This window comes from Strigops habroptila, chromosome 3 (assembly GCF_004027225.2).
Source record: "Strigops habroptila isolate Jane chromosome 3, bStrHab1.2.pri, whole genome shotgun sequence".
Lineage (NCBI taxonomy): Eukaryota > Metazoa > Chordata > Aves > Psittaciformes > Psittacidae > Strigops > Strigops habroptila.
Window position 1 is genome coordinate 49,085,508 of NC_044279.2, and position 26,146 is coordinate 49,111,653.

Below are 26,146 nucleotides of genomic sequence, written 5' to 3' on the forward strand. Positions count from 1 at the left end.
AAGTCTGTCTGTTACCCAAGCTGAAAGTAATTTTTCGCATTGCAGTTTCAGTTCTTTTGTAGAGGAAATGAAAATCTGCCAATCAAACAGATCAAAAGGACGTCCATCAGTTTCATCAAAACCATACTAGTAATTTAGAACATGCACTTGTGTTATTAGAAGAGGGATTTAAAAAACATCAAGCTTCAGGTGAACTTGAAAGTAGGAGTTTACAAAAATAACTGCACATTTTCTAGTGTAACCTTGCAAAAGGTTGAGGCAGCTGCCAAGCTTGACTGAATGGAGATAACACGCTGAAAAACAAAAAGTCTTGACTGTGTTCAGTTTTAATTTTTTTCTGTCTAGTACTGAAATCTTCTGGTAGATGACCACATGCTTAGATTCACAGAAGAGACAATCAGAAGAAAAGCTACACATTCTCAGGAGGTACAGAGAAGAAAATTAGAAAAAAATCTAGTAAATAAGGCAGAAGGAGTTATACTGCTGCCAAGCACAGAAGGAAGGGGGAAGGAAGAACCTTTGCTCAGAGAAGGCTCCACACAGTGATGCCTGCTGGGTATCCAGTGGAGCCTCTTGAGTGGCAAGAAATGTAGGGTTGAATGCTTAGGCTGTCTTTGATACAGTGCTTCCTGCTTCCAAAACTAATGACAGGAGAAAATACTGTTCTGTCCCTGACTGAAAGCCTGGGTCACTACTGCATCCAGCTTGCTGCTCGAGAGTTCAAAGAGTGCCCTATTTGCACATGTGAATGGGGACCTATGAACTGCATTCTAATCTGAAGCCAACAAACAGAAAATCTTAGCACTTCATCTCTTGAAACATCAATTAATTTTGTGGGTTTTTCTCTGGAGAAAGTACACTTGCCCTGCTGGACCAACAGCAGATCAATTGACTTACTCAGGCTGTGTCAAAACTCCCAAACCAATCACACCCCTGGTAAAAGGTGGAGCTCACCAAAAACTTATTTGTCATCTATGTTCTTTCTTTCAGTAGGTGACCAGTTCAATCCACACATGATCACAGGATAACTTCGTAGCTTTTGTATTTCTCCCTGTTCAGCTAAAAGCACTAACCCTGCAGCTAATCCTCCCAGGGGAGAATTATACCCTATAGCAGTGTGGTTGGAGCAGCCTGATCTGGAACACGCTCCTGTCACTAATGTGACAGTCAGACGGATAAGAACTGTTTCTCAGGATAAAATATCTGGGAAACAGGCTGGTGAACAGCGGGTTATGGCCCTCCGCCAGTTCACATGCGAAGATAGCTTACAGACCTTGGACTTCTGGGAAAGGGAAACAGATGTTTCAATTTGCACAGACTGTATCTCCCTATTTTTTATCCATCACAGTCTTAATGAAGCATTCACTATGCAGTGCATGGGCACAGGACCCCCACTGAACATTTCTGGCTCGAAACATGAATTTATATCAATGCATTACTGCCCATGTCATCTTTTCCAGCAAATCAAAATGAAAATGCTTTAAACTGTAACTCCATGATCTGGAGAAGTGTTTCTCACTACACGAGATGAAAGCACCTATAATTAAAATACACATACGTATTCATTCTTGGGCTGTTGTGCTTCTGGTTCTTGAAAAAAAAAAAATGGTTCCATACACCTGTTTTGATAAACGGTTGTACTGATGTACCAAGTAGTAACTGATATTAGCATGAGATTAGTAGACATTTTGATTAAAACCTAACAGCTGTTTGAAGCCAAATTCCTCACACAATAGACGCTCATACCTACCATCAGCATGGTTCCTGAATGAGGGGAAGGAAGGAGGGGAAAAAAAGCCCAAACAAGCAACTGCTTTATGGACCATTTGTGGCCTGTGGATTACTGGCAAAATAAACTTTATCTACGCAACACAATGAGATTCTCGTATGTTCTCTTTGTTTTCTAAGCACAAGATAACAATGAACAATCATTTAGGAAAAAAAAAAAACCCTAGTCTCATAAGTGCAGTGTTGTCGAATTCAGAAGCAAATGCACGTCATCTCCCTGTCTGTAACAGTCATGCTGGCCTAAATTTTATGTCATTTAGGGGGGTGGATGACAGATCGAGCGCTGGTGTACCTCCACAGCTACTACTGTGGATGGAAAGTTTTCACCCCAGCAGACTTTTAACTGCAGAGCAATGTTCTCTCTCATTGCAGTATCACCACTTCATATCTAAAATGCTTTGTATTTAGGTTACATTGCAGTATGATGATTTCCTATCTAAAACAGGCCAACGTAAGTTTATGAAATTTCAGCTTTCTATTGCTATGGAGATTCTGCTGCATTTAATTGCATCTCCACTGTCTATTTTGCACTCCCCTCTCTTCCATAATACCTCTATATAAAAATTTTAGCAAGATCAAGTTTTCTTTCCCAACAAAATCTTTCATATATTCTAGACAAAAAAAATCTGTCTGCTCTTTGACAATGTCACAATTTTATTTGTAGCTCTGAATTATTAAACGATTACAGAGAAAGTAGCTTTATTATACGATTCACTGCAGTGAGGATGGACACTAAGAATCAAAATGTGCATCCTAATGTACAAAACATCCCAGGAATACTAATACTCAATATTGGTAATCAGCACTTTGATTACAGTATGCATGTTTTTAGCAAGCATTTACCAAGGGAGGGGGGAAGGTCAATTTGTTTGTTTGTTTGGGGTTTTTCTGATGGGCTGCTAATTTTCAGAATTTTTGAGGAAGTTCAAGCAAAGCATGAAAGATTTGGTTCTAACAAGTAAAAAGGACTGTTCCAAGGTTTCAGCTTTACCTGATTAGTTACCTTCAAAACGAATCAGGACTTCTGTCAATTCAGCAGGGAAACAAAGAAGTAACGTACAAAAATTTTACAAATACTGTGAATATTGGCCAAACTAAACACAAAAAAGGGTATAGTTGTAGTGCGACAGGCACATTCATCTTAATGCAGAGGAATGATGAATGTTGCTTTATTGAGTTTATCCAACTTTGTATAGTTAATCAAATTCCTTCTACAATGGATTTCAAGTGTGACTAATGAGTTCAGCAGACTACAGCAAAAACATATTGTCAAACACATACTAATTTACTCCAACCTGCATGTATAGCATACAGCTATAACTCATCCTAAATGACTATCAAGGGAATATGGCCTCAGGCTACACAATGATGTCTACAGACACCAGATCTCCACAAAACAGCAAAATAAAACTGAAATAACACTTACTTCACAACAAAGATTGTTTCCTTCTCTTTATATAATCAAATTACTACTACTGAACCAGCCAGCTCCATGGCACAAATCACCCAAGATATGCAGGCAAGATCTGGTACAAGAGGAAACCTTTATCTGGTTCCCTTGAAGGCCAAGGAAGCAAGTGATCTCACTCCATGAAAAGCAAAACTAGTAGAACCTGGTTTTCTATGGATGCATGTCTTGAGACCCAACTTGTATGTGGATACTGGGGTGTTTAATAAAGGCTGCATCTTTCCTAGCAGATGCATTAGCAATCTCTCCGGATGCTGATCTTTTTTCACAGAAATTAATAGAAAACTAGTATCTGAGATTTCTATCCATCTGTCAAAACTGACAGAAACTGACCCATGGGAAAAACAGGAGGAGGGAAGGACAAGCAGACAATGTAATCACTTAAGGCCTTTTCACTTAGGAATCGAGAAAGTCAAGCAGAAAGATTATGAATAGAAAGGTATTTTAACTGAAGCTACAACAATTGTCATATTTTTTTTCCTCTGGAACGCACAAATAGGTAAAACCACCACCTACTCTGCTACAAAGCATTTCCAAGAAGTAAACTTAAATCAACAACAACAAAAAAATCTCTCAGTGACTGCATTCTTAAAATTCAGAAATAAAAGTGTTTGCAGACACTAGCTTGAAACCTTAGTGGAGAAATCATCATATCAATACTGAAGCGATTTGAGAGAAACATTATAACTCTTACAGAAGATACATGAATAGCTGCCAAAAATTTTGTGCTCTCATTGATAAGGCAGTCAATGAGAATGAAGAAATAATGTTAACTTCAATCATCAGAAACAAGCATTTGAAATTTGGAGAAAAATGAATAAATTAGCATTGGATAAACAAAACTTACTCAAAAGCTTTCCAAAGCCTCTTAAACAGTAAAGTTAGAATCGTTTTACAATTAAAAAGGCCAATAAAAAGATGCACACAAATTTCCTGAAATTTAATGACTATTCCTGAGTTCTTTTGTAATTTTTCTTTCAGAGTTTCTTGAATCCTAATCTAACAGATAATCCTTTCATGGTTCTTAGCCTTCTCTGCACGACTTGACATAGTTACATTTCAGTTTGTTAATTTCCTTATGTATCATTAATTTCCTTATTTTTTTCCTGTTCTAAATGTGCATTTGAAAATGCAGAGAAAACAGTTAATGAACAAAAAGTAAATAAACTTTTTTAAAAATTTCCTTGATTTTTAGTTTCTCCATGTGCAAGTTTCACAATGACTTTTTTTTTTTAATTTAAGCATCATGACTAAATCAATAGATCTACCTTAGTTCTCCCAAGGAAATGGCTTAACAGTCAACCTGAGATTAACATACAAATGTAGGAATTTGAAGACAACCACCCTCCCAGCTGCAAGAAATGGTATAAATAATTAATACAGCTAATTCACAAGTTCTTGGAATCATGTCAGCATTACATGCTTGGAGTCTTGGAATTCCAAGCATAACGGAACGCCTCACAAATAAAAAATTTCTGGCACATACACGCTACTGTAACTTATTCAGATCTGCTCCCCCAATTCTGTATTTGGAATCAGGCTTTGAATGAAGATTTAAAATCTTAACGAACTATGCCTATTGGTATGTATGCTATCAACAGCAACTACGAAATTTTAAAAAATACTTCTGTAACAAAGGCATCATTATAACTGTAACTTTTATACACTCAAGAACAGGGAAGTGTTCTGTTTTTCTTCGCCAAGGGAAATGACAACAAAGCAAGCACAAGGGTGGCTAGTATTCATAATAAGACTCATAAATAAAGGAAATTATGTGCACAGTTATTCATAAGGTACTTTTCCTCCTTTTGTTTACCATCCTGTAAAGTTCCGTTCATTAAAAAACAGGAAGAGAGGGAAAGGCTGAAGCAGTCAGGACCATAGCTTCTGTAGTAATAGTTTTACAAAGATTAGAAAGCAGTCTTAAGTAAAAAATGTCTAAATAGTGTACCTTCTTGAATACACTCAGTGAATTAGACAGAATGTGACAGAAAGATATTCAAACCCTACACTTAGAAAATTATTCCCAAAAAAACAAGTTTCAAAACATATTCAGATTTTCAAAATTAACAGCTCATAAAGAATGCGAGATAACCATCTGATTTCTGTGTGACAAACGGAGACGGTTAATTGAGAAGACAACTACCAGTTAAAACAAACAATTAAAGCTACTCCTAACTCTCTTGTCAATTTAAATGATTGTTATATGAAAAGTAAATTACCTCCATTGAGATTCGTCTGTGTATCCGGTTTCTGAGACAAACACCAGTGGGAGACTGAACTTCATCGGATGATGTTCCAGAAGCTTGGTCACTTTCACCATCTGACCCCATTTTCAGATTTTCATGAACAATATCTTAAAAATAATCCAAAGAATTTAAAACAGTTAACTGGTATTCCACCAAACATCTCTCTTGTACAGATGGAAAACAAATGTGTCGTTACTGTTCGCTGGTTATATGGCAGAGTCACGCACTCATCACAGCCATGGTGGTCTTGATACATGGGCGCAGGAGTCACAGAATGAACAGGATTACTTTATAGGACTTCTACACAAATTTATCATTATTTTTCTTATTTGGCTTGCACCAGAACTCAGTTTTCCAAACAAAAAGGCAGACAGTACAATCCCTATTTTAATTTCCATAGGCCACCTTCCCCTCATGGCTTCATTTCCCACACTGCTTCACTACCTCTTCTCTTTTAACTGCTCTTGGGTATAAAATATTACTGAGAATACGTAAATTTTCAAATCAGACTACCTGATGTTAGCAACTTAAGTGTATCTTCAGAAAGCTTAAAAACTTGAGCATTATAGGTATTATTTTCAGAAATGCCAAATATGGAAACTTTAGATACAAAAAAACCTAGTGTACATGTGTGGAGAAAGGGAATGTATTCTGACTGTAAATAGAGACCTACGATGTACAAGTGGATTCAGCAGAGGACCTGATATTTAGAAGCAATTAAGTGAAATTTGTGACCTTGTGGAATAATTTAAACTCAAACTGACTGGGTTACATGATGTTGCAGGATCTTCATGACAACTTAAATTGATGCTTTTAACGCAATCCTTTAGATTCATCCACACAAAAGAGTTTATGTAAATATATTGCTTTTAAGCACCACAGGATCTTCCAGACTTTGGAAGACAAACATCGTAATGAATGAAGATCAAGGTGATGCCATTAATAGCAGCAAGAGACAAATGACTTGCAAAAGGACATGCAATGGGAAATTGGTCATACAACCAATTCACTATGAGTAATGCTCCATCACCTCTGAAATATGTGAGCTCCAAATTACTATAGAGATTAAACACTTATGCATATAAAGGAGGTGCTTCCCTGCCCTCTCCTGACCCTTGGTGTTAGGAAATTATTAGAAATGCTAATATTAACAAAACACAGAGAGCTCAATTAAGCCTTAACTACCAACATACCTGAAACTGTTTAACATACACACAACATTGCAGCAATTAAAAAAAAAAAAAAAAAAAGAGAGAGAGAAAAAAGAGAAAAAGAGAGGAAAAAATGCAAGTATTGTTGCTATCAGCAAGCAAGAAAGCTGGACTTTCTGGAAAAAAAAAAAGCCTTTAGGCCAATGTCTGGTTATCAGCAGATCTTCTAAAATGTTTGTCTCGTTTGGCTCACACAGAATCATGTAGACTTCAAAGGATCAAATTCTTCCTCAGTACAAAGAGTTTCCTTTTACAGAAAACATAATGGATATAAAAAGATCAACTCGTAAAGTATTGCACCATGTATTTCAACTCAAAGTACTGAAATCAAACACACAAAGTAACCGTGCATCTCATGCACAAAGCAAATTTTCCAGCAGCAATGTGGATCTATACTGCATTTTGATTAAAAATCCACATTGCATCAGAATTTTCCCTGCAATTTGTGCTCAAATTTGTACTGAATGAGAGAAAAATAAGCTGCACTCCATGCATAATGAGAAGCAATCTTCTGGTTTCAAACAAACTAAATACTTCTCAATGTTTCTAAAAGCATGGTAGATTGAGCCAGAGGAAAAGATTTTCCAGAAAGTGGTCCCTGAAGATCAGCCTTAACCTAAGCTGACAAAACGTGACTCTTTTTTGCCAAGTCTCTACGAGATCTCTCTTATTCTCTGTAGTGACTTGATAGTTGTCTTTTTAAAAATCTCTAACTGTAGGAAATTATTTTTAGTAACATAAAAGCATTATTGAAAAGACTATTTGCAGCAAAGCTGTTATGCCAGCATTGTTGTATCTGCTAAATGGCACATTCATCACATCAGTTAATACAGATTCTCTTTCAAAATGCTTTTCTGAGAGGTCATGTAATCCATTTTAGTGATTACAACTCTCAAGATTCTGTTTGTAAAATTAAGCGTAACAGCTACCGCCAACTGCTCCCCAATCTATTTACTCTCATGTTAGTACAAGCTCACTTACAGGGCTCCAAAGTCTATTTTCTTTAGAGAAGCTAGACAAGAGACAGTTAGCTGGGCAACCACACAAAGTAAGACTGATGAAATTAAAGAACTATTGTATTTTAAGCCATGGAGCAATTACATCATTTCTTTTTCAAAAAGACTGTCATTTCTTAAAGTAACCATGTGATTGATACTGTCATACTTTAATGTTCAATTTGCAAAAGTGTACGTGCTATGAAATTACTATTAAAAAAATGACACTTTGAAATGCAATGCTTAGAACTACAAAGAGCATCCTAGTTGACAAAGACAATTCTTTTACTAAGAAGACCCCCTAAGGACTATTTCAACATCTAGTAACACAAACCCATACATTTGGGGCAGACGACATAGCTGCAAGGAGATCTGCTCTTTATAAATCAGGAATGCAAAGTGGGTCTGTACCACTCAAGTCTAAAAATGTAGTATTTCAGACTTAACATGATGGTCAGTCTTTTTTGAATACTGCTGTGATATGATTAATTATGTGTTAACTCTGGTAAAGCTATATACTCACAACCAAAAGGGTTTATGCAAGATACTGGTTGTAGTATCCGGAAATCTATCATTAAGCACATGCCTGAATTTCTGATGGGCTAAATACCCAACTGCTCCTATCTATAAGGGTTTACAGGTGTTTTAATTATATTCTATAGAGGGATACTTCTAAGCATTTTAAAAAATATCTTGACTGTGTTTTCATCAAATATAAATGTGTCCTTTTATTTTACTCAATTAAAAAGGCATTAGTAGAGCCTTATGTTCATTATTTTAACAGCGTAATCCCAGGAATAAGGCATTAACCTAGTTGTTTTAATCATTTTACACAGCTGCATGATGATAATATTTGATTAAGCAATGATGAAAATGATGCAAGTATTTCCTGAATTTCACTAAGCTCTTCTGTACACAAGTTCACCTGCACCAAAGCCAGCTTGCATGGTCTTCAAAGGTTTTAATGGTTCAGTAATTTATTAAGTTGCTTTTACTGAATACCCAAGCCGTTCTCTTACGCAGACTTTTATTTCAACGTACTCTACATATCTAACTGAATATCCAGTATGGCCTTGTAATGAAAAGCTGTAGGTGACTACAGTGTAACAGGAAAGCATGTAAAAGAAAAGGTCATCCTCATTTCAGCTGTGAGGAAAGCACCGCAGAAGAAATTCATACAGGGAACCTACAGTGCACCAAACGAGAACTCCTCCAAGTGAGTTCCATTATTTTAGCTCCAAGTGAGCTAAAATAATATCCACTAATTAGTCAGCAGTGAGTCAGACTGCATGGATTTTCAATCTCATTTCAAATGATTACAAAAATAATCATGTGACTTGCACGTTGGATTCCTTCCAAGGTGTGCAAGTGGCTACATTTTACAATCAGTTTTACTAATAACAATTCAAATTGAGTAAGTCCATAGTGAGAAACTGTCTTTGCTGTCACCAACAAACTATGAAAGCTGTATGGAAACATCATTCTTTTCAATTCCAATATTTATGACAAAGAAACAAAACTTCTCCATAACTGTATCAACACAACTGGCAAAAGCAGGGATAAACTCTTCCCTGGCTGCTACTGAGGTTCACCAGGAGGGTTAGCTTCAGTTGGCTTTGCACATTCTAAGCACCTCCCCAGTGTTCCCAGTAATACAAATATGGAACAAGGGCAACTAAGTTGGCTCTGCCAAGTCAGGACCAAAAAGGATTTATTAGCTCTAGATCCATCATGGCCTGCAGCAGTTAAATGTTTCTGGAGGTGCAAGACTTTAGAAGCTGTATAGAGACATGTGAGCTAAAAACCCCTCAGCTAAACCTTCATTTCTATCAGTGGCATGGCTGATTCACAATTTGGCCTGAGAATCATCTGTAATATTTAAAATCATCATGATAACCTAAAATTAAACTCAAAATTACTATAAAATTTTAAACAAATGCACACTTTTTAGAGACTGGTTCAGACTTTTTGTCTTTACCAAACATTTACAAAGCCTAAAGCTAACACAGATGTTTCCAACTAGAAATGCTTTAAAAATATTTTGGAATTTTACACATTACCACAATAGCGAGAATTCATGTTCAGTTCTCAGAAAGCAAGCAAAACTCCAAGACCCTCCAGGGCAACTCAACCAATTTTTATACTTATAATCTCTTTTAAAGCAAGCAGCATGAAGATGCACCTGATTTTATTCTGATTTTAAGAAAATAGCCATCCTTTAACAGCCATAATTTTGTGGTATTTCAAGGATATCTCTCCAAAAGTATTTTTCCACCACTGGAATAGAGGAAAAAGTGGAAAGAGGATGAATGAAGAAGGCAAAGAAAACAAAAAGTCTCACGTAGTATAGCATATTTGACCGTTTCATTTCTGATGTCATTATCCCCATGGAGAAAATCTCAGCATCCTGCTGAGTAATAACCATTCTCATGTGACTAGAACAAAAGGAGGAAAAATGTGAAGGAGCAGAAACAGCATTAGCAATTATGCTTGTATACGCTTGTACCTGTGTTACCTACCACTAGATAACATGTACAAGTAGCTGAAATTTTCATCAAAAGAGTAAACAAAAAACCCCACAACAAAACAAACAAGGCATCATTAACAGCATCATTGCATTCAAAGTAAAAAGAGTTCTTTAACATATAAATACATACACTCAGTAAATCTATTCCATACCACTTCAAAGAAATTACAAATTCTACAGGACTCTCTTGCTATTTAAAACATATTATGATAATTTCCTATAGACTAACACTGAAATTGAGTGCTATTTAAACACGTGACCACCTATAAGACTTGATCACCTGAAAAAAACAACAAAAAACCCCAATTACATTCTTCTGCAATACTTCTATATTACTATTGCAAAAAAGCTTTGAGAAAGATGGAAAGATCATTAAAAGAAACCAAAACCTGTTCATTAATTTCGCTTCTTCAAAGCCAACTTACTTCTGCAAAGTTCATAGTGAAATTTTGAAGAGGAATAAATTATATAAAAATGCTGTAGAATGTTTTTAAAGGCATCACACAAGAACAACAGTACAGAACTATACATTTCTGCTGTTCCTGTATGCAGTTTATGTACATCTGATTTGACAAATAATCCATAAAAGACTAAATATTCCTAACCAGAGATTTCTTTAAGTACATGATATTAAAAAAACCCCAAACCCAACCAAAGAACCCTTTGTCATTGGCAACTTATGCAAAGCTTGGCTAAGCAAAAAAAAAAAGTATATAACATTTGAGTGAAATCGGGAATTGATACAGTAGTCAAACTGTGCACACTAAAACCTGTTTTCTACTGTGATAACAGCTGCTAAAGACCATTCAAGACAGAATTCTTGTCTTCAGATTGAATGGTAGCACTAAACAGTAAAAAGGCAAGGTTTTGAACATGATGAGTGATATTACAGCAGAGGAGAATGTAAGTAGTTTGACTACTGTCTTGAAGACTCATAGCTTAATCTTGAAGGAGATCAGATTGTCACGTACTTTTAAAGGAGTGTAAAGACTAAAAAAAGCAGAAAATTCTAATTAAACTGTGACTTGCTCTCATTTTCTAGCATCAATTAATTAAGCATAATTTAAAACAACATAAAAGCAGGGTAAAGCATTCATCGTGACTGGAGGCAGCAACATGACAAATCACGTGAAGAAAAAAATTCTGCTAAGTTATTTGCCCCATAGAACCACAAAAATAGCTTAGGACTACAACAACAATAATTATAGCTGAGTGGCCTTAATTTATCACTGATTTATTTATTTATTTTTTTTTTACTTATAATAATGACATAAGGATGTAAGGAAGAAGATCTTTACTGTGAGGGTGGTGAGACACTGGAACAGGCTGCCCAAAGAAACTGTGGCTGCCCCATCCCTGACAGTGTTCAAGGCCAGGTTGGACAGGGCTTGGAGCAACCTGGCCTAGCGGAAGGTGCCCCTGCCCATGGCAGGGGGTTGAACTAGTGATCTTAAGGTCCTTTCCAACCATAACCAGTCTATGATTTTATTCTATGAAGTACTTGACACAGAAATAGTAGTTTGGTGAAAGAACAGTATATCCCGAAATTTTAAAGAAATAGGCCTTATATAAATCAAAACATCATCTTTTACTCTTTGACATAACAGGTGATATCAATTGGGCTTAGCATTTCAAAGGTTGAAAGACAGCATACTAGATAGGGTTTTCCAAAGGAAGTTAAGAAAAAAAGATTTAAATAGCTAGTGAGAATAAATAAATAAACAAAATATCCAAATTAATTACTAAGATAACATCTGTTGCCTTTAAACTTTGCATAGTAATACAAATTATATATAAATACATCAGTTCTTTTTACATTCCACATGTAGAATGATTATCTTGTTTTTATCACACTCAATTTATTGTAGTTCCCACCAATGCTTAGCTGAGGTGGACACACAGGTTTCTTGCAAAGTATTAACAAAGAATATTTTGTAGCTTTTGTAACTTTGCAACTTGTCAAAAATTCATGGGTGACTTCTGTGTGTTTTTGTAATGGCTTTCTTCCTGAAAATCTGAGAAACACTCAATACCTTAGAAACGAGTTTCCCTAACAACTCTAGAAAAAGATTACAAAGATTACTGCATTCTCAGAGATTTATTAAAGCATTAGAATAACTCTATCTCTTGCTATGAATCAATACAGACATTATTATTCTTCATAGAAAAGTGAATTTAAACAAACAATGTAGGAAATTACCTAATCTGCTCCCATTTCTGGGCATTGCCATGAAAGAGCCGAGGCTGCCCCCTATGACGCTATGTGGTCTCCGTAAAGGGGGCTTCTTGAAAGATCCTGTGTATTGGTGAAGAAAGGAGTGCATGCTGTGAGACGTTGGAGGCCTGCCATTCTTCACAATAGGCTCTACAATTCACAAGGATCAAAATATTCATTCCCACAAGCAAGTAGGAGTGTCAGGAACATGTCAGAAGGAAAAAAAAAAAAAGAAAAAAGAAAAAAACAGTTACTAGACAGGTAATCACCACGCTGGTAAGATTCGCTTTCATACTAACATTAGACCATCACACTACTGCCATTTCTCTATCAACAAATTAGGACAAAACATGGCATTAAGTATTACCCAAATTTCATTTTATTAAATTCTGTCACTCTGCTGGATCAGTAAATGACCTGAATATACAGTCTAAAGATGTGAATAAACCCAGAACGTAGCTGTTAATATAACTATTTTCTTGTGAATTAATGATTTGCCTTATTGCATAATGTCAAATCAGCTGTTAGATCAATTCACATGATGGACAACTTCAACCACAAGCTTTTGGAAATATTCTCCCTCTCAAAATTCTTGAGGGTCACTAGTAGCAAGGCTTTGCTACTGGAGCTCTTACATGGAAACACACCTGTCTATACCCAGCAGAGCTGTCATGCCATAATTAAGGTTATTAACTTAAAGGATATCAGAATAATTAAGTATTCAGTGAGTTACTTTGTCTTTCTATTGGATTGTGTCTCAAAGAGTTCACTGTTCTTAGACTTAAAACTAGGATTGTAAGATTTTAAAAAGAATTATTCTTGTTGAAAAACACTTTGTAAAAAAGATAAAACATTAGAAATGTTAAATCTTACATACAAATGTTCACAGAAATTGAGTGTTCTTGTTCTCTCAGCAACCTGATTCTGCACACATGGACTAGCACTCAAGGACTGCCATGGTACTAGAAACACTGTAATTCTAAAAACACAGAGGATCTTTTACCCCAGCAAGAAGCAGAACAGATGTCAGCTTGTACTGACTGTCACAAAACTGGACTTATCAGAACCACTGATTCAGTCATTCACAGAAGAAATTAAAGAAGAAATACCCTCACTACAGAAAAAATACCCAGAAGTCAGACTCACCCAGCAGCTATATACAAGCATTGTCCTCGTACTAGGAAAAAGACCAGAAGATATACCTGAAGAACACCTCAGATTCAAGTAATTTTCTATTTCCGTCATGGGATTCCTATTACCATTACAGATACATGTGGTTTAGCATTACTGGGAAGATAGAAAAAGCAGCAGCCACGCAGTGAGCAACTGCAGCATGAGTGCTACTGAATGGAGCAGCACTTCCTGAGGTGTTTCTGGAGCCACTGCTCCCAGGGCGTAACACAGCTGGGATCTGCTCAGAGCTTCATTCACACGTACTGGGACATGAAGCAGTCTGGGATGCTATTTCATCACCGTGACTTACATTCTCACATACAGGGACACAAAAGGCAAATAGCAGCAACAAATACCTAATAACCTAAGGAGAATGGGATCCTGAAGGGAACTCCCTCCCTCCCCACATGTCCAAAAACCTTTTGGATATATTATTATGACTGGTCTCAAGGAATGAGAGAAGTACACAGACAGAACTACACAAGGATCGGCCAGTGGCTTTAGAAGAATAATTATGCAAGGAATTTTTGCATATAAATAATACAGTAAGACAAAGAAAAAAAAAAATCACTTTAACTCAGCTGCTGCAGGAAAACAATAAAACAAAAAAAAGCTTCAGGCAGAAAACAGAATGTGAAAGGACACATCAACACTGTTACGAACCTGTGTGCATCTTTCAATTGGCATCCTTCATAAAAACAGCTTCAAAGTGGTGAACATGAGAAATAATACACCATATGTCCATGTGTATGTTCGTGAAGTATGATCAGTGTCTTCACCTTCAAAACTCTGCACATTTCTGTCCCAAATTCTTATTTCTGTTTCTAAGAAATTGCATCATCCCTTTTGATTTAAGAGTGGTATATGAGCTTCCTTGTTGTGTGCCTTCAATAGCAGATGATTTATCCTAGGGCAGCAGGTGGCAAATTCCTCATCAATTTCTGAAGAGAATCTATTACTACTTCCACATGACAAGAAACGGGCTGACATACAGCACAACTACTGCTTTGACTTTTTATATATATTGAAATCTGCTTTTTCCTTTCCAACTTTCTTACTAATCTTTGGCTTGAATTTGATCTAGTTTCTAGACTAAAAAACTCACACTGAGTTTATGCATGGTGCTGAACAAATGAATGGTAACACCGAAAACCCAAATATCTGATGATTGTATAATTTGTTCTGTTGAGACAGTCCTCACTGATTAAAACTATGATGCTTGGTGGGTTTTAGTGGCTAGTTTGCATAATTTTAAAGTTACTATTTTATTTGTATTCCTTACATAAGCAATAACTAATATATATTAAGCATGTAATTCTACTTCATTTATATTGTTTCTAAACCTAAATTTTTATGAAAAAAGAGAGCCAACTCAGATTTTATTTTTTTTTTGGTGTGTAACTCTGGCAAATAAAACTCTCCTCACTTTAACCAAGCCCTGACACACCAAGCAAAGCAGAAGTCCCTCAAGTTTTTTGTTTTGTTTTAAAGCCCTAATATAAACCTAGGAAGAATGTTCTCAGATTATTATTTTTTTTGTTAATATGGAAATGTACTGCTAAAAATCCCTCAAATATTTTTTAGCTGTGCCACTAGTGTCAAAAGCCTCACACATTGGAGGGTAACTTAAACTCTGAACAAAGTGCTGAGAGGGACGGATGCTTGGTAACTGAAAATACATCTCCCATGGTTTACCTCAGACACAAAAATGCAAATTACTTTTCTCATCCTAATGAGAAACCAAAGATGCCAGGATACATCTCCACAAAGGTCAGAGAAACACCAAAGGCAGCACAGGAAAGGGTCAGGGCCACACAGCTGGAAGCTAAACGCCTGTGAGTGTGACACTACACAGCTGAGGCACCCTGACCACCATACCCACCTCTTAAGACATTCACAGTTCCTAAGGGTTATAGTACCATTAACCCCACTGGAGTTCAGCTACATACAGCTGCATTCACAGAGAACAGAAGTGATAATTTCCCTTATATGTTATGGCTTTTGTCTATTCCTGCTAAAATCAATCTATTTCTGTGAACTGTGTAGCATGTAAAAAAGGCCAGAGTTTATGAATACACTGACTGAGTAGAGATTGAGTTTTATGCTCATTACTAACATGACAGTGTAATGAACAGAGATGATTGTTAGAAAAGATTTATTTTCCTCATGGCACTGGTATATTTGCACAGTTCAGAACAAAGTTCCTAAAGTATCCTAACATATGAAGTTTGGCTCAAATATAAGGATAAACACAGATCACATTAATAAGCAAACAGCAAATTTATAAACAAAATTAAAGACGAATGGTTAACAAAGCAAGATCCAATTACACAGGAATATCTTTTGCCATGGTAGGCAACTACTGCCTACCTGCACTGTCGTAAGGACTGTTCTAAATTATGGAGCTCATTATAACGTTTAGCACCAGTAATTTAGGTCATGTAGTAGGACAGGCATAACTACCAACAGACAATGAAATGAAGGTTACAAAAACTCTCAGACTACTAGTATACTTCTGACTAAGAGTAGTTTTATTAGTACTTACTTGTAAATGTTTTTTAAATTCCTAGTACACACTGATTTACATAAAGGAGGGATCATATGGTGTTTTATGATGCTGTAACATATAGGTTTATGGTTTGAAAAAATATTTTTGTTAAATATGGCTAAGTTTGCATGCTAGAAAGTTTTAAAGAAACATTCACAACAAGTTTCCATTTTGTGCTGCCTCCTCCCTGCAAACGTGACAATAACACCTAAGATCTGGAAAAAATATTGAAAATGATATGCAAACTCTTGCAGGAAATGACAAGACTGTTTATTATTGGGTTTATGCATTTATGAGATACAAGATTTATAGAAAGTGCTTTTGAAAAAAGTATTGAACTCCCTCTGCTCGAAGATCCCCAAGTACTTCTTCCGAAGTTACCATTTCACTTAACTCATTTAAAGAATTCATTTTTTCAGGATTATTAATATATTGAACCATTAAAGGGTAACACCGCAGTTTTAAAGTGCAACTACTTGGTCCTGAATAACTGTAGAAGTTAAATGCCTTTACTACATACTGCTTCTTATAATTTTATCTCTGTGATTATAGGCTTGATTTGCCTTTAAAACACACACATTCCTTATGCTAGTGTCACTGTACTTGGAAAATATAACTCAGTAATGACTCAAAGGCTTAGCTGACGTGATGGAGGTGTTTCTGGTAGCACGGCAGGTATTTTCATGGTGCTACTGGTTTACTATTTGGCCACAGCCAAAACGAATGATAGAAATTTAGAGGAGAGTAGAAAACCACCAGAAAATCACAAGGCCACTATGCAAGTGTATGAATCTATTGCATTTTGAGTACCATGCACAGTTCTGGTCTTCCTCTCTCATAACCCACAGAGTTGCAGGAAGGCTGAAGAGGGCACCCAGGAATCAGTTGCATTCACCACCTCCTCCAGCACAAGAGTGAGGGTCATGGAAAAAGCCAGCTGTGGCAGGTTGCATGCAGCACACAAAGTGGTTTTTCACACTGTGCAGTGTGTGGAAACTCCCCACCCCAGCATGTAATGACTATCAGAAGCTTACAAGACTCAAGAGGAGACTGAACAAGAAATCTGCTCAGGGTTACTAACTGCACAGAGACTTGCCTAGTTCAGGAAGTCTCTGAACTAGAAACCGGTACAGTACTCTGGGGAAAGAGTGTTATATTTTGGGCTCTAATCTTGGACTTGCCCTCAAATGTCATCCTCAGAGACTGGAGAACAGACAGGCAGAACTCAAGCTGTCCTTATAGCACTAGACTTCTGCAGCACCTGGGCAGTTTGTTCATAGTGGCTCATGCTGTCACAACCATTCCAGCCAGGGCCTTATTAGTTATTTATGTCTAGCTCTCCTTCCTTACTCTGTTCTATAATCTGTAATTCCAGAACTGTTAAAACTGATAAATAGGGAAAGCAAGCTGAAAAAGACACTTCCTAGTGGTTCTTTTTTGTTGTTGTTGTTGTATTTGGTCAGTTGCTACTATATTCTCTTCTTGTTCTGGCTACAAAATCACTTTGACTCGTCTTTCCAGCAGTGCCATTTCAATTCTTGTATTTCTTATGCAACCTACTAAGCTACCATGCAAATTTAGTCTTTAAGTGTAAAAAAAGTTAACTCAGACCTTCTGATTGAGAATATTTCTGTTACACTGGTATACAGGATGAACACATGGCTTTCCTTTCAATGTCCCTGAACACTTCTTGAAACTTGAATATGTCCTGTTTTGTTTTTTTTTAATTTATATCTATATACATATACACAGAAACATATGCACATACATATACACACACACACACTTTTAATACTACATCCATGTTATCTTGCTTAAGCGCACATCTTCAGCGAGGTTTAAAATTGGGCAATGCATGGTGACTGTGCACTGCTGTATTACTTGATTTTCAAGTTTGACAAATAACAAGCTGCTGGTTTATTTCATTTGAATCATTTTCTTGCATTTCTTGCATCCTATCATTCAAGTTCTGTTATTACTGGCATAATGCAAAATAACTACAACAGCATTATTAAAAAGAAAATACTGTTTAAAATACAACCAGCCTGGCTTACTAATGTTGCAAGAGCTGCTAGACCATGTTGCTGATCTGTTTTAGAACATACACATATATTTCAAGAAAATACAGTACCCAGTAAGGTATCACTGCTTTGCAAAGTCTGAAATAATGCCAACATCAATGCTAACAAACATCAAGAATAGAAAATAGCTCAAATCAGCTGCTGAAATCTTTCAATTGTGAAGTGACAGGAATTTATGCTTGAATGTAAGTGGAACTGATTTTTTTATTTCATAATTACGAGAACTGCCAGAGTCAAGTAGAACAATAGTGTATATAACAAAGAAGCTTGTCTGCGGAATAAGTTAAAACTGACTATTTTATGAGGTTATAAAGACGTCTCCTCTTTAACTGCAATTTAAATTAGCCACAAACCCTGACCTGAAATTACTCCCAAGTTAGGCAATTTTTAAATAAATCCCCAGTGTTTCTTTCCCTTGTCCATCTATCTTAAAGAGCCACGCTACCACTTTCTTTCCTGTGCTGGATTTACTTAACTGGATTTACTTAATCTGAGCTCCAGAGAGCCTGCGGAATTGCCTGGCATTTCTACGCAAGGCCTCAGCAACTGAAATACTGTCACACATCAGTCAGCTGCTGCATTAAAGAAAGTGTTTTCATTAGGAATGTAAATGCATTTTAAAACTTTATGAATATATAATGCCATATATTCAACTACTTCTATTTTTTTTTTTTTTTTTTTTTTTTTTATGTCCCATGAGTATCTCTGTCATATGACAAAAAGACCAAGCTGGCTTTCAGATTTCACTGCCTAAATTTTGCAATGATATTTGCTTCAGCTAGCTTTAATAAAGAATCAGAATCACCTGTCATACATGGTGACATTCTCCCTTAAATCAAGCATCTCCGATAGAGCTAAGTAAGTCTGCAAGAAAATGTATTGTTCAGTAAACGCTATCCAGTCTGGACATGGAAACCATACAAATACATAAATATTACATTGTAATTTCATACAAATAAAGTAAACAAGAGTTGGTTTTGGTTTTTTTTCCAATCAGAATAAAGTATCGGAGACTTGATTTGGGTATATAATGGGGATTGAATCCAGGCATGCTCCATATTCTATGCAAGGATGAACTTCTGTCCAACAGCAAGCCTGCCACCATTCACTGCTGCTATCAAAACGGTGGCTCAAGGTCCTCTCCTTAGCAAAAAAAGAAGTGTAACTCTGATTTAGATTTTTGAACTAGATCATCCCAGGCACGCAGAGTGAGGGTGCTTACAAAAGGGTGGAGGCAGAACCTCACTCACCACTTTTAGCTGCAGCTTCACTTTGGACTGGCTCAGCTGTAACAAACTCTCACCAAACACCCTGAGAATCAGCTACTGTTTTTTATAGAACAGGTCTCTCTACAGTTTCTTTTCCATCTACCTTGACCTTACCCTTGCTCCAGAAAACTTCCAAGGTTGGTTAGTTTGATTTTTTTTTTTTTTTTTACTTTTCTGTTTTGATAGTAAATGGGGAAGTGTCAGAATTCTACATATGTGAAACTAAATTCTCCAAAGAGCCTTGCATTCATCATAACCTGTTAAAATTATTTATATTGACTGTCTCAAATGCTACTGTGCTATAGCTTAATCGTATTTTGCATCATCTACTACACATCTATTTAACTAATCTGAATGTATGCTCTACTAATGATTACTCAAATTTTACCTGTCTACTGGCAATAAAGACTGATTTTTTTGGACTTTCAATACAAAGTATTTTGAACAAACTGCCTTCCTGAAGTAGCTGTTGTCAAGAAGCCCGTTATTTCTTCAGAAATCACAGGAAGCAAGCAGGTGAATTTCCTGACATTTTAGAGCTGGTATGCTGCACTATACAGTATTTAATTACTTGCCTATAAGGCTGTCAGACCCACTCAGTAAAATTAGTTGATTGTAGGTGACGGCTCTCATTGAAGAAATGTTTAAATAACCCAAAGCAGCTATACATTAGCTATATCTGTACTTTCAAGGAGCCGCATGAGGAACACTGTACAAAATACTCTATATTTATACATTATTTTATGGGGTTGTTTCCTTGGACTCCGTGATACCCAGGAAAACATTAAGTTACTCTAAAAATAGAGCCAATACCACTTAAAACTGTATTTATCTGTTAAAAAATATGATGATACCTTCAAACTATTGACTATTACAGCATTGAAAACCTAACAGAACCTCAAGGGATTCCTCCCATTTCTCAAAATTCATCCATTTGAGTACAGCAGTCATGTCCAGAGCAAATGTTCATCAATCGAAAGACACAGGCAATAAATATTGGTAGCATATTTGAAGGAATATGCTGACAGAAACCTGAAGAAACAGTCTTCAAGTTTCTCCAAGAAATGAAATATCTCAATGATTAAAATGGCACTCTAAACTTTTTCTTTTCTTCTTTTTTTTTTTTTTAATATTTGGGACAGAAAGAACAGAAATTTTTCCAAGGTGTCTGTTTAAACTGCAAACCCAAGACATAATACACAAGGCAAAAAAACCCAAAAAACCAATCAAAACATCTAAAAAACACTACAAAAAGCCTTTCAAAGTCAACTTCACATATAACGAGGTTTTGCCTTCAGCTTAGGCACCAAAGCAAAGATCACAATCAAATGAAACACATTCAAAGCTGAAAAACTGCCTTTGAGATTTATGTATTTCATACTGTTTAAAAGATAATTGTCAATATAGCACTTCTGGTCATCAGAATATGTATTGGAATGTAAGCATGGCAGTCCCATACCTCCCATCATCTATACATGACACACCACTGATTACTAATCCTCCGTTTAAAAAGCCTAACTCCAGAAGGCATCACACTACACCAAATCTTTCAGAATACTGTTTGAAGTACAATTTAAATCAAAGTGAGTCAGCATCGTAGGCAATCTACAAGTATCCCTGCATCCCCCCACACAACTGTAGCTCCCAATGCAAGTATTTGTAGGGCCAGACTGCCAAACAAATCAGGAAACAGGATCTGGCTGCTTTTTATCCTACTTTCAGAAATAACGGTGTTGACTAGTTATGCGCATTTCGCTTTTCTGTACTTGACAAGTCCATCTGAATGCCATTTGAGAACAAATTTCTACATATCCATCAGTGAGAGCCTACACTAGCAGGAATTTGATCTATTTACTGAGTATACTTCTGCATCCAAGCATTACGTTCTCCTGCCAAAACTGCATTCTGCTTGTGAAGGAAAACCCTTGCAAGTGGACAAAGCCCCCCCTTCCCTGAGACTACAGGTCTTTGCAGCATGCTTTCAGGCACCGAAATTTTCATCCTCATTTCACTTCATAAACACTTTCACACATGAATAAAACCTCCAGGTTTTGTGGAAAGAAGCAAATTAAAACAGAAGGGAAGAGAGAACACTATGTTGAGCAGTGTACGTGGGATGGAGAAACCATACTGAACAGTAATAACAAAAACTGATGTATGCCACAGCACAGAAGGGTACATCCAGACTGTAATAAAAACATCATCAGTACGGTATAAGGGACAGTATCTGATTCAATATTAAGCTGTGACAGCTGCCAGTTATTTGCAGTAATCTGTAGCTCTAGAATGAGCTCTAGCACTTCTGGGGATTTCTTCCACCACCGATATTTTTATAGTGATACTTTCCTCCAGTATCAACAGAGAAATGTTTTTGATTTATTACCAGCAAGTATTTCTGTGCTCATATTTTCAATTCAAGAACACTGTCTTGAAAATATGTTGCAACACACTGTTTTCCTTCCATACTCAAGGAATCACACATAGCAGATGGAATGGGAGTTTCTCAGCTGTACTGAAGATGATACAAAATGACTACAACTACAGAGACATTTGGATGTTCTGAGACAGTATTGCAACGTGTCAATTTTTATAAACATTCATTTCTCTTACCAGAGTATTAACTAGTCATTAAGGCCTTAAACCTAAAAGACACTTACGCACTTTACTGTAGCTGATCCTTCCATTATTACTCACACCTGTAAAATTACAAAAAGATTATGCAAGTGTTTGTGAGACTGGATCCTATGATCACACCACTGAGCTAGAATAGACCAAATGGAAATAAATATTATTCTAGAAATTAAGGAAGCCATTTCTATGAGAAGCTCACTTTTGTGGTTTAGTATATATGTGCATATATATTATCTACATATAAAATTAAAACTTGCCACTATAGAATGGCTTTCCAAGCTATTTATATATTAATGCGAGAGCTGTGGACGTATTTTTGAACATATCTTGTCATTATTCTTAAAAGCATGCTTGGAGTTTGTGATAATGTATTTTATAACATTAGACAATACAGCCACATTTTTCACTTTCATTAGAGAGCATATTCACATGTATTTAAAGTATCTGCATAAATTTTACAGTTAATTGGGCTTTAAATATGCATGATTTGGATGTTACTTCTAGCCAAATTTCATTAGTATGTCACTGGCAAGGAAAAAATTCAGGAACAAATTTAGTTGTCAACTGCTACAAATTACCATTTAGTATTTTTAATATTAATCTGAATACATATCACACATTAAGGTAGAACCTAGAATTAAAAAAAGCAAGCTGGCACATTGTTAGCATGCTTGAATCGAGACAGAATGAAAAATAAACAACAAAGCCAACTAATTGGTTTTATATGTTGAAACGTTAGAGATATGAAAAGCTTCTGTACTTAGACAAAAGACTAGCCCAAAGTATACTTCATACAGTCCACAGTTCATAAGGCTTCAGATGTATATTAGGCATTTCACCCTCTATTTTTATGATTTATGCATCTGATTTGGTGATGCTTCCTCACCCAGGAGCCAATTATGACGAACATAATTTGTAAGGCAGCTTTAATTATACACAGGTTTCTGGTCACTAAATAATTTGATGGTGTTTCAAGAAAACCAAAACCAAACCTAGAACTGTTGGATATTCTACATTCACTGCAACAGCTCTGTGCTACTGTATCAAACAGTATGGGTTGATCCCTGCTAATCCCATTTTGCTGCTGATGGATGAGTGCTGCATACTGAGATTGTACTGACTGATGAAGGAGGTTATGTATGAAATGAGACTGCACACAAACGGTTAGCTGATTCAGTGGTATCAATGCACTGCGCAGAAATTAAAAATTATGCATCTATTTTTATGTCCATGAACTACTAATGGGACAATCTGTTCTGCATTAGGAGTATTGTTCTTTCAAAGCAAATCTTCAAACAACCCACCCAAAGCTAGATCTAATGACAAAGCGGGGCTCTGGATTGGAGCAGCAGTTATTTGAAATTGGAGGCAATTGGTCTGGGAGAGGAAACATTAGGCAAGGGGCTAAACAAAACAGGTTATACGAAAGAGTAACCATAAGGGAAGGTCCCTGGTGCTATGTGCATTGTGATCTACATCTGGAATCACAGAGCTGAACTAGAACTTTATAATACAGATTTTACAGGACATGTATGTGAAAATCAGAAAGAGATGAGTGTGGATCCTAGGTGAGCACAGACGTGGTTTTCTAAGGATGAAGCCTCCACAACCTCTACAGTTGAGTTACATAGCAATTTTCCAGGAAGGAAAAAAGCTGGGTGTATCAAATTATATCCTTCAGTGAACAGCCATCAGAATGGAAGAACAGGAGATGAGGCTGGTGATTTGCTAGGAAGAAAAAAATGAAACAGAGCAAAATAGAACAACAATGGAAGAAAATTCTGCCATAAAGGCCTTCAATGTTCAGGGTCTATCTCTGCCTTCTGGAGCAAGAAGAACAGTTGCAATGCCCTTCAACCATCCTTTCTCAAACTCATGATGTAATAACAGTTGAAAATAAACCACATGTGAGGAACCACTTTCTGAAGACTGTTTGTGTCCCTGACTTTGATTCTCTGTAGATCAAGATATTGGCTTGCCTTTGATTTACTAGTGCTTTTTAAGTTCCTCCAAGATCAGATCCAAAGCCTGCAAACTGGGCACATTTCTATTTCTCTGTTCCACAGGGTAAAGGAGCTGTTCATTCTCGTTAAAAGCAAAACTAGGGAGATGGTTACTCCTGCCTTCCAAGATCAGCACCATCACAGCAAAGATGCACTTTCAAGATCTTAAAACTGTTCTTCAAGAGACTACATCATTTCATGTGTCCTGGATGTATATTTACAGTTAGTAACTAGCACTCTGATTTTAAAAGATGCCAAGACAAACCTTTGTCATTTAAGCACTCTGTAAGTAATTTTTTTTAAATAATGTCCACTGAAAGATTTTTTTTTCCCCAGTCACTGTTCTCTACCAAACTTGTCTTTCACCAAAAGAGAGAACTCATTTTCTGTTTTTTCCAGCAATTGTTTTTGCCCAAACCCCAATTCCTACAGTCTGTCTGCAAACTAGTCCTTCCAAAACATCTTGATCTGTGGGAAAGTTAGAGCTTTCTTTAGAAAAGCAGGATTAGCTGGTGTAGCAAGCATTTTCCAGCCCTACTTTCTAAGAAAAGTAGAGTTGGAAAGGAAAGGAAAATCAATGGAAAACAAAAATCCACAAAGCAGTATCCTGTTCATCTCTGCAAGATCAAAGATAGAACAGGTGCTAATATATGCACTCTAGAAGTATCAGAAAAAGGAAGCAAATGTCATTAAAACTTTTTTTAAATGACATAAAATGATGAGTTAAGATTACACACAAAAAGTACAGTTTATATTTATTATTCTTCCTCTTTCAAGATGATCAACAACACCTCAGTATCCAAAGACACTTTACTAAGGCATCAACAACATTCTGCAGCTGTAAGCATAGCATGTATTGTATCACACAATATTAGCATATAAGCTTCCTTTTGGCCCATGTAATAATGCAGAAAGCAAAATAAAAGGAGCACCAAAAGCTAAATAATGAATTTTCAATTAGAAACATTTTATTGAATTGTATTTTTACCACTTTAAGTATCTACTGAGAAGTTAAGTTTCTCAAAGTTCAGCAGCAAACATGCAGAAGACATCCAAGCATTGTGGTTTGAGGTACTTCTCAGACAAATATTACAAACTGCAAACAGACTCATACATGGTTTGAGGTGGTGTACCTCATGCTTCTGTTAACAAGTTATTGTGTCCTCTGTCCCTTGAGCTGGCACCCAGAACATGGTCCAGTTTCAAGTAAAATCTTTTTATTCTTCCTGGATCCAGTTTTCAACTGAGTCAATTCAGCAACCGAGTTCACTACATTCACTGATACTGCTAACAATTTTTCATGCTTATTCCCCAGTGTGAAGGTAATATTCTTAGCACTTATTTGCATAATGAAATCAATCTGTCAGAAGTATATACAGGTCTAAAAAAAAAATGCATCAGTAAAAAAGGGTAATACAACTGAAACCATGTGGGACAACTGCTTAATGTCTCAGAAAGTAATTAGTAGATATCATTTGCAAAAATACTACTAATATTGTTCCAGAGTAGACCTGTTGTATCAACATATAAGAAGTTGAAATAAACATAATTTTTCCAAACTATTGGGCATGGCCAATGATGAAGACAAGTAAATATCAATAAATATACCAGGGGTTAAAGGTAAAAAAGGAAAACACGAATAGGTTTGTTTTGCCAAAGGTACATTCAGCTTTCAAAAGCTTGGTATGGAACAGATCTTGGATGGGGTTTTAAAAGTCTGCAGGGCAAATTCCATTGCCTCTACTTCTGCTCAAATTTCCCAGCCCTGTCAGTTTTCAGTGGGAAAATTCAGAATCATTTATTGGTGTGAAGGGGGGGAGGAAAAAAAAAAAAAAATCAGATCATTTGATACTTGAGAAAATCTTAGATGTCAGCAGAGCAATAAATAACACTAATCAGCATTGAAGATGAAATATGAGTTAAATGCTGCGGCCCAAGGAACAGAGCAAAGCAACAAAAATCTCTTCCAGTCATTATAATTGCAGATTG

The 26,146-nt window shown here is 36.3% G+C and overlaps 1 protein-coding gene across 3 annotated transcripts in view; it reads right to left on the minus strand.

Annotated features, from left to right (window-relative positions):
- CDK17 (cyclin dependent kinase 17) overlaps nucleotides 1–26,146 on the minus strand; it is a 93,140-nt gene that overhangs the window by 29,730 nt on the left and 37,264 nt on the right. The window contains exons 3-5 of one of the 3 annotated variants that reach the window (XM_030480813.1): nucleotides 22,181–22,219; nucleotides 12,439–12,603; nucleotides 5,479–5,612 (exon numbers count right to left, since the gene is read on the minus strand). In XM_030480813.1, the coding sequence (XP_030336673.1) occupies nucleotides 5,479–5,612; nucleotides 12,439–12,603; nucleotides 22,181–22,219 (338 nt within the window). The remainder of the gene's footprint in view (nucleotides 1–5,478; nucleotides 5,613–12,438; nucleotides 12,604–22,180; nucleotides 22,220–26,146) is intronic. The other 2 variants (XM_030480814.1, XM_030480815.1) reach the window with 2 other exon arrangements.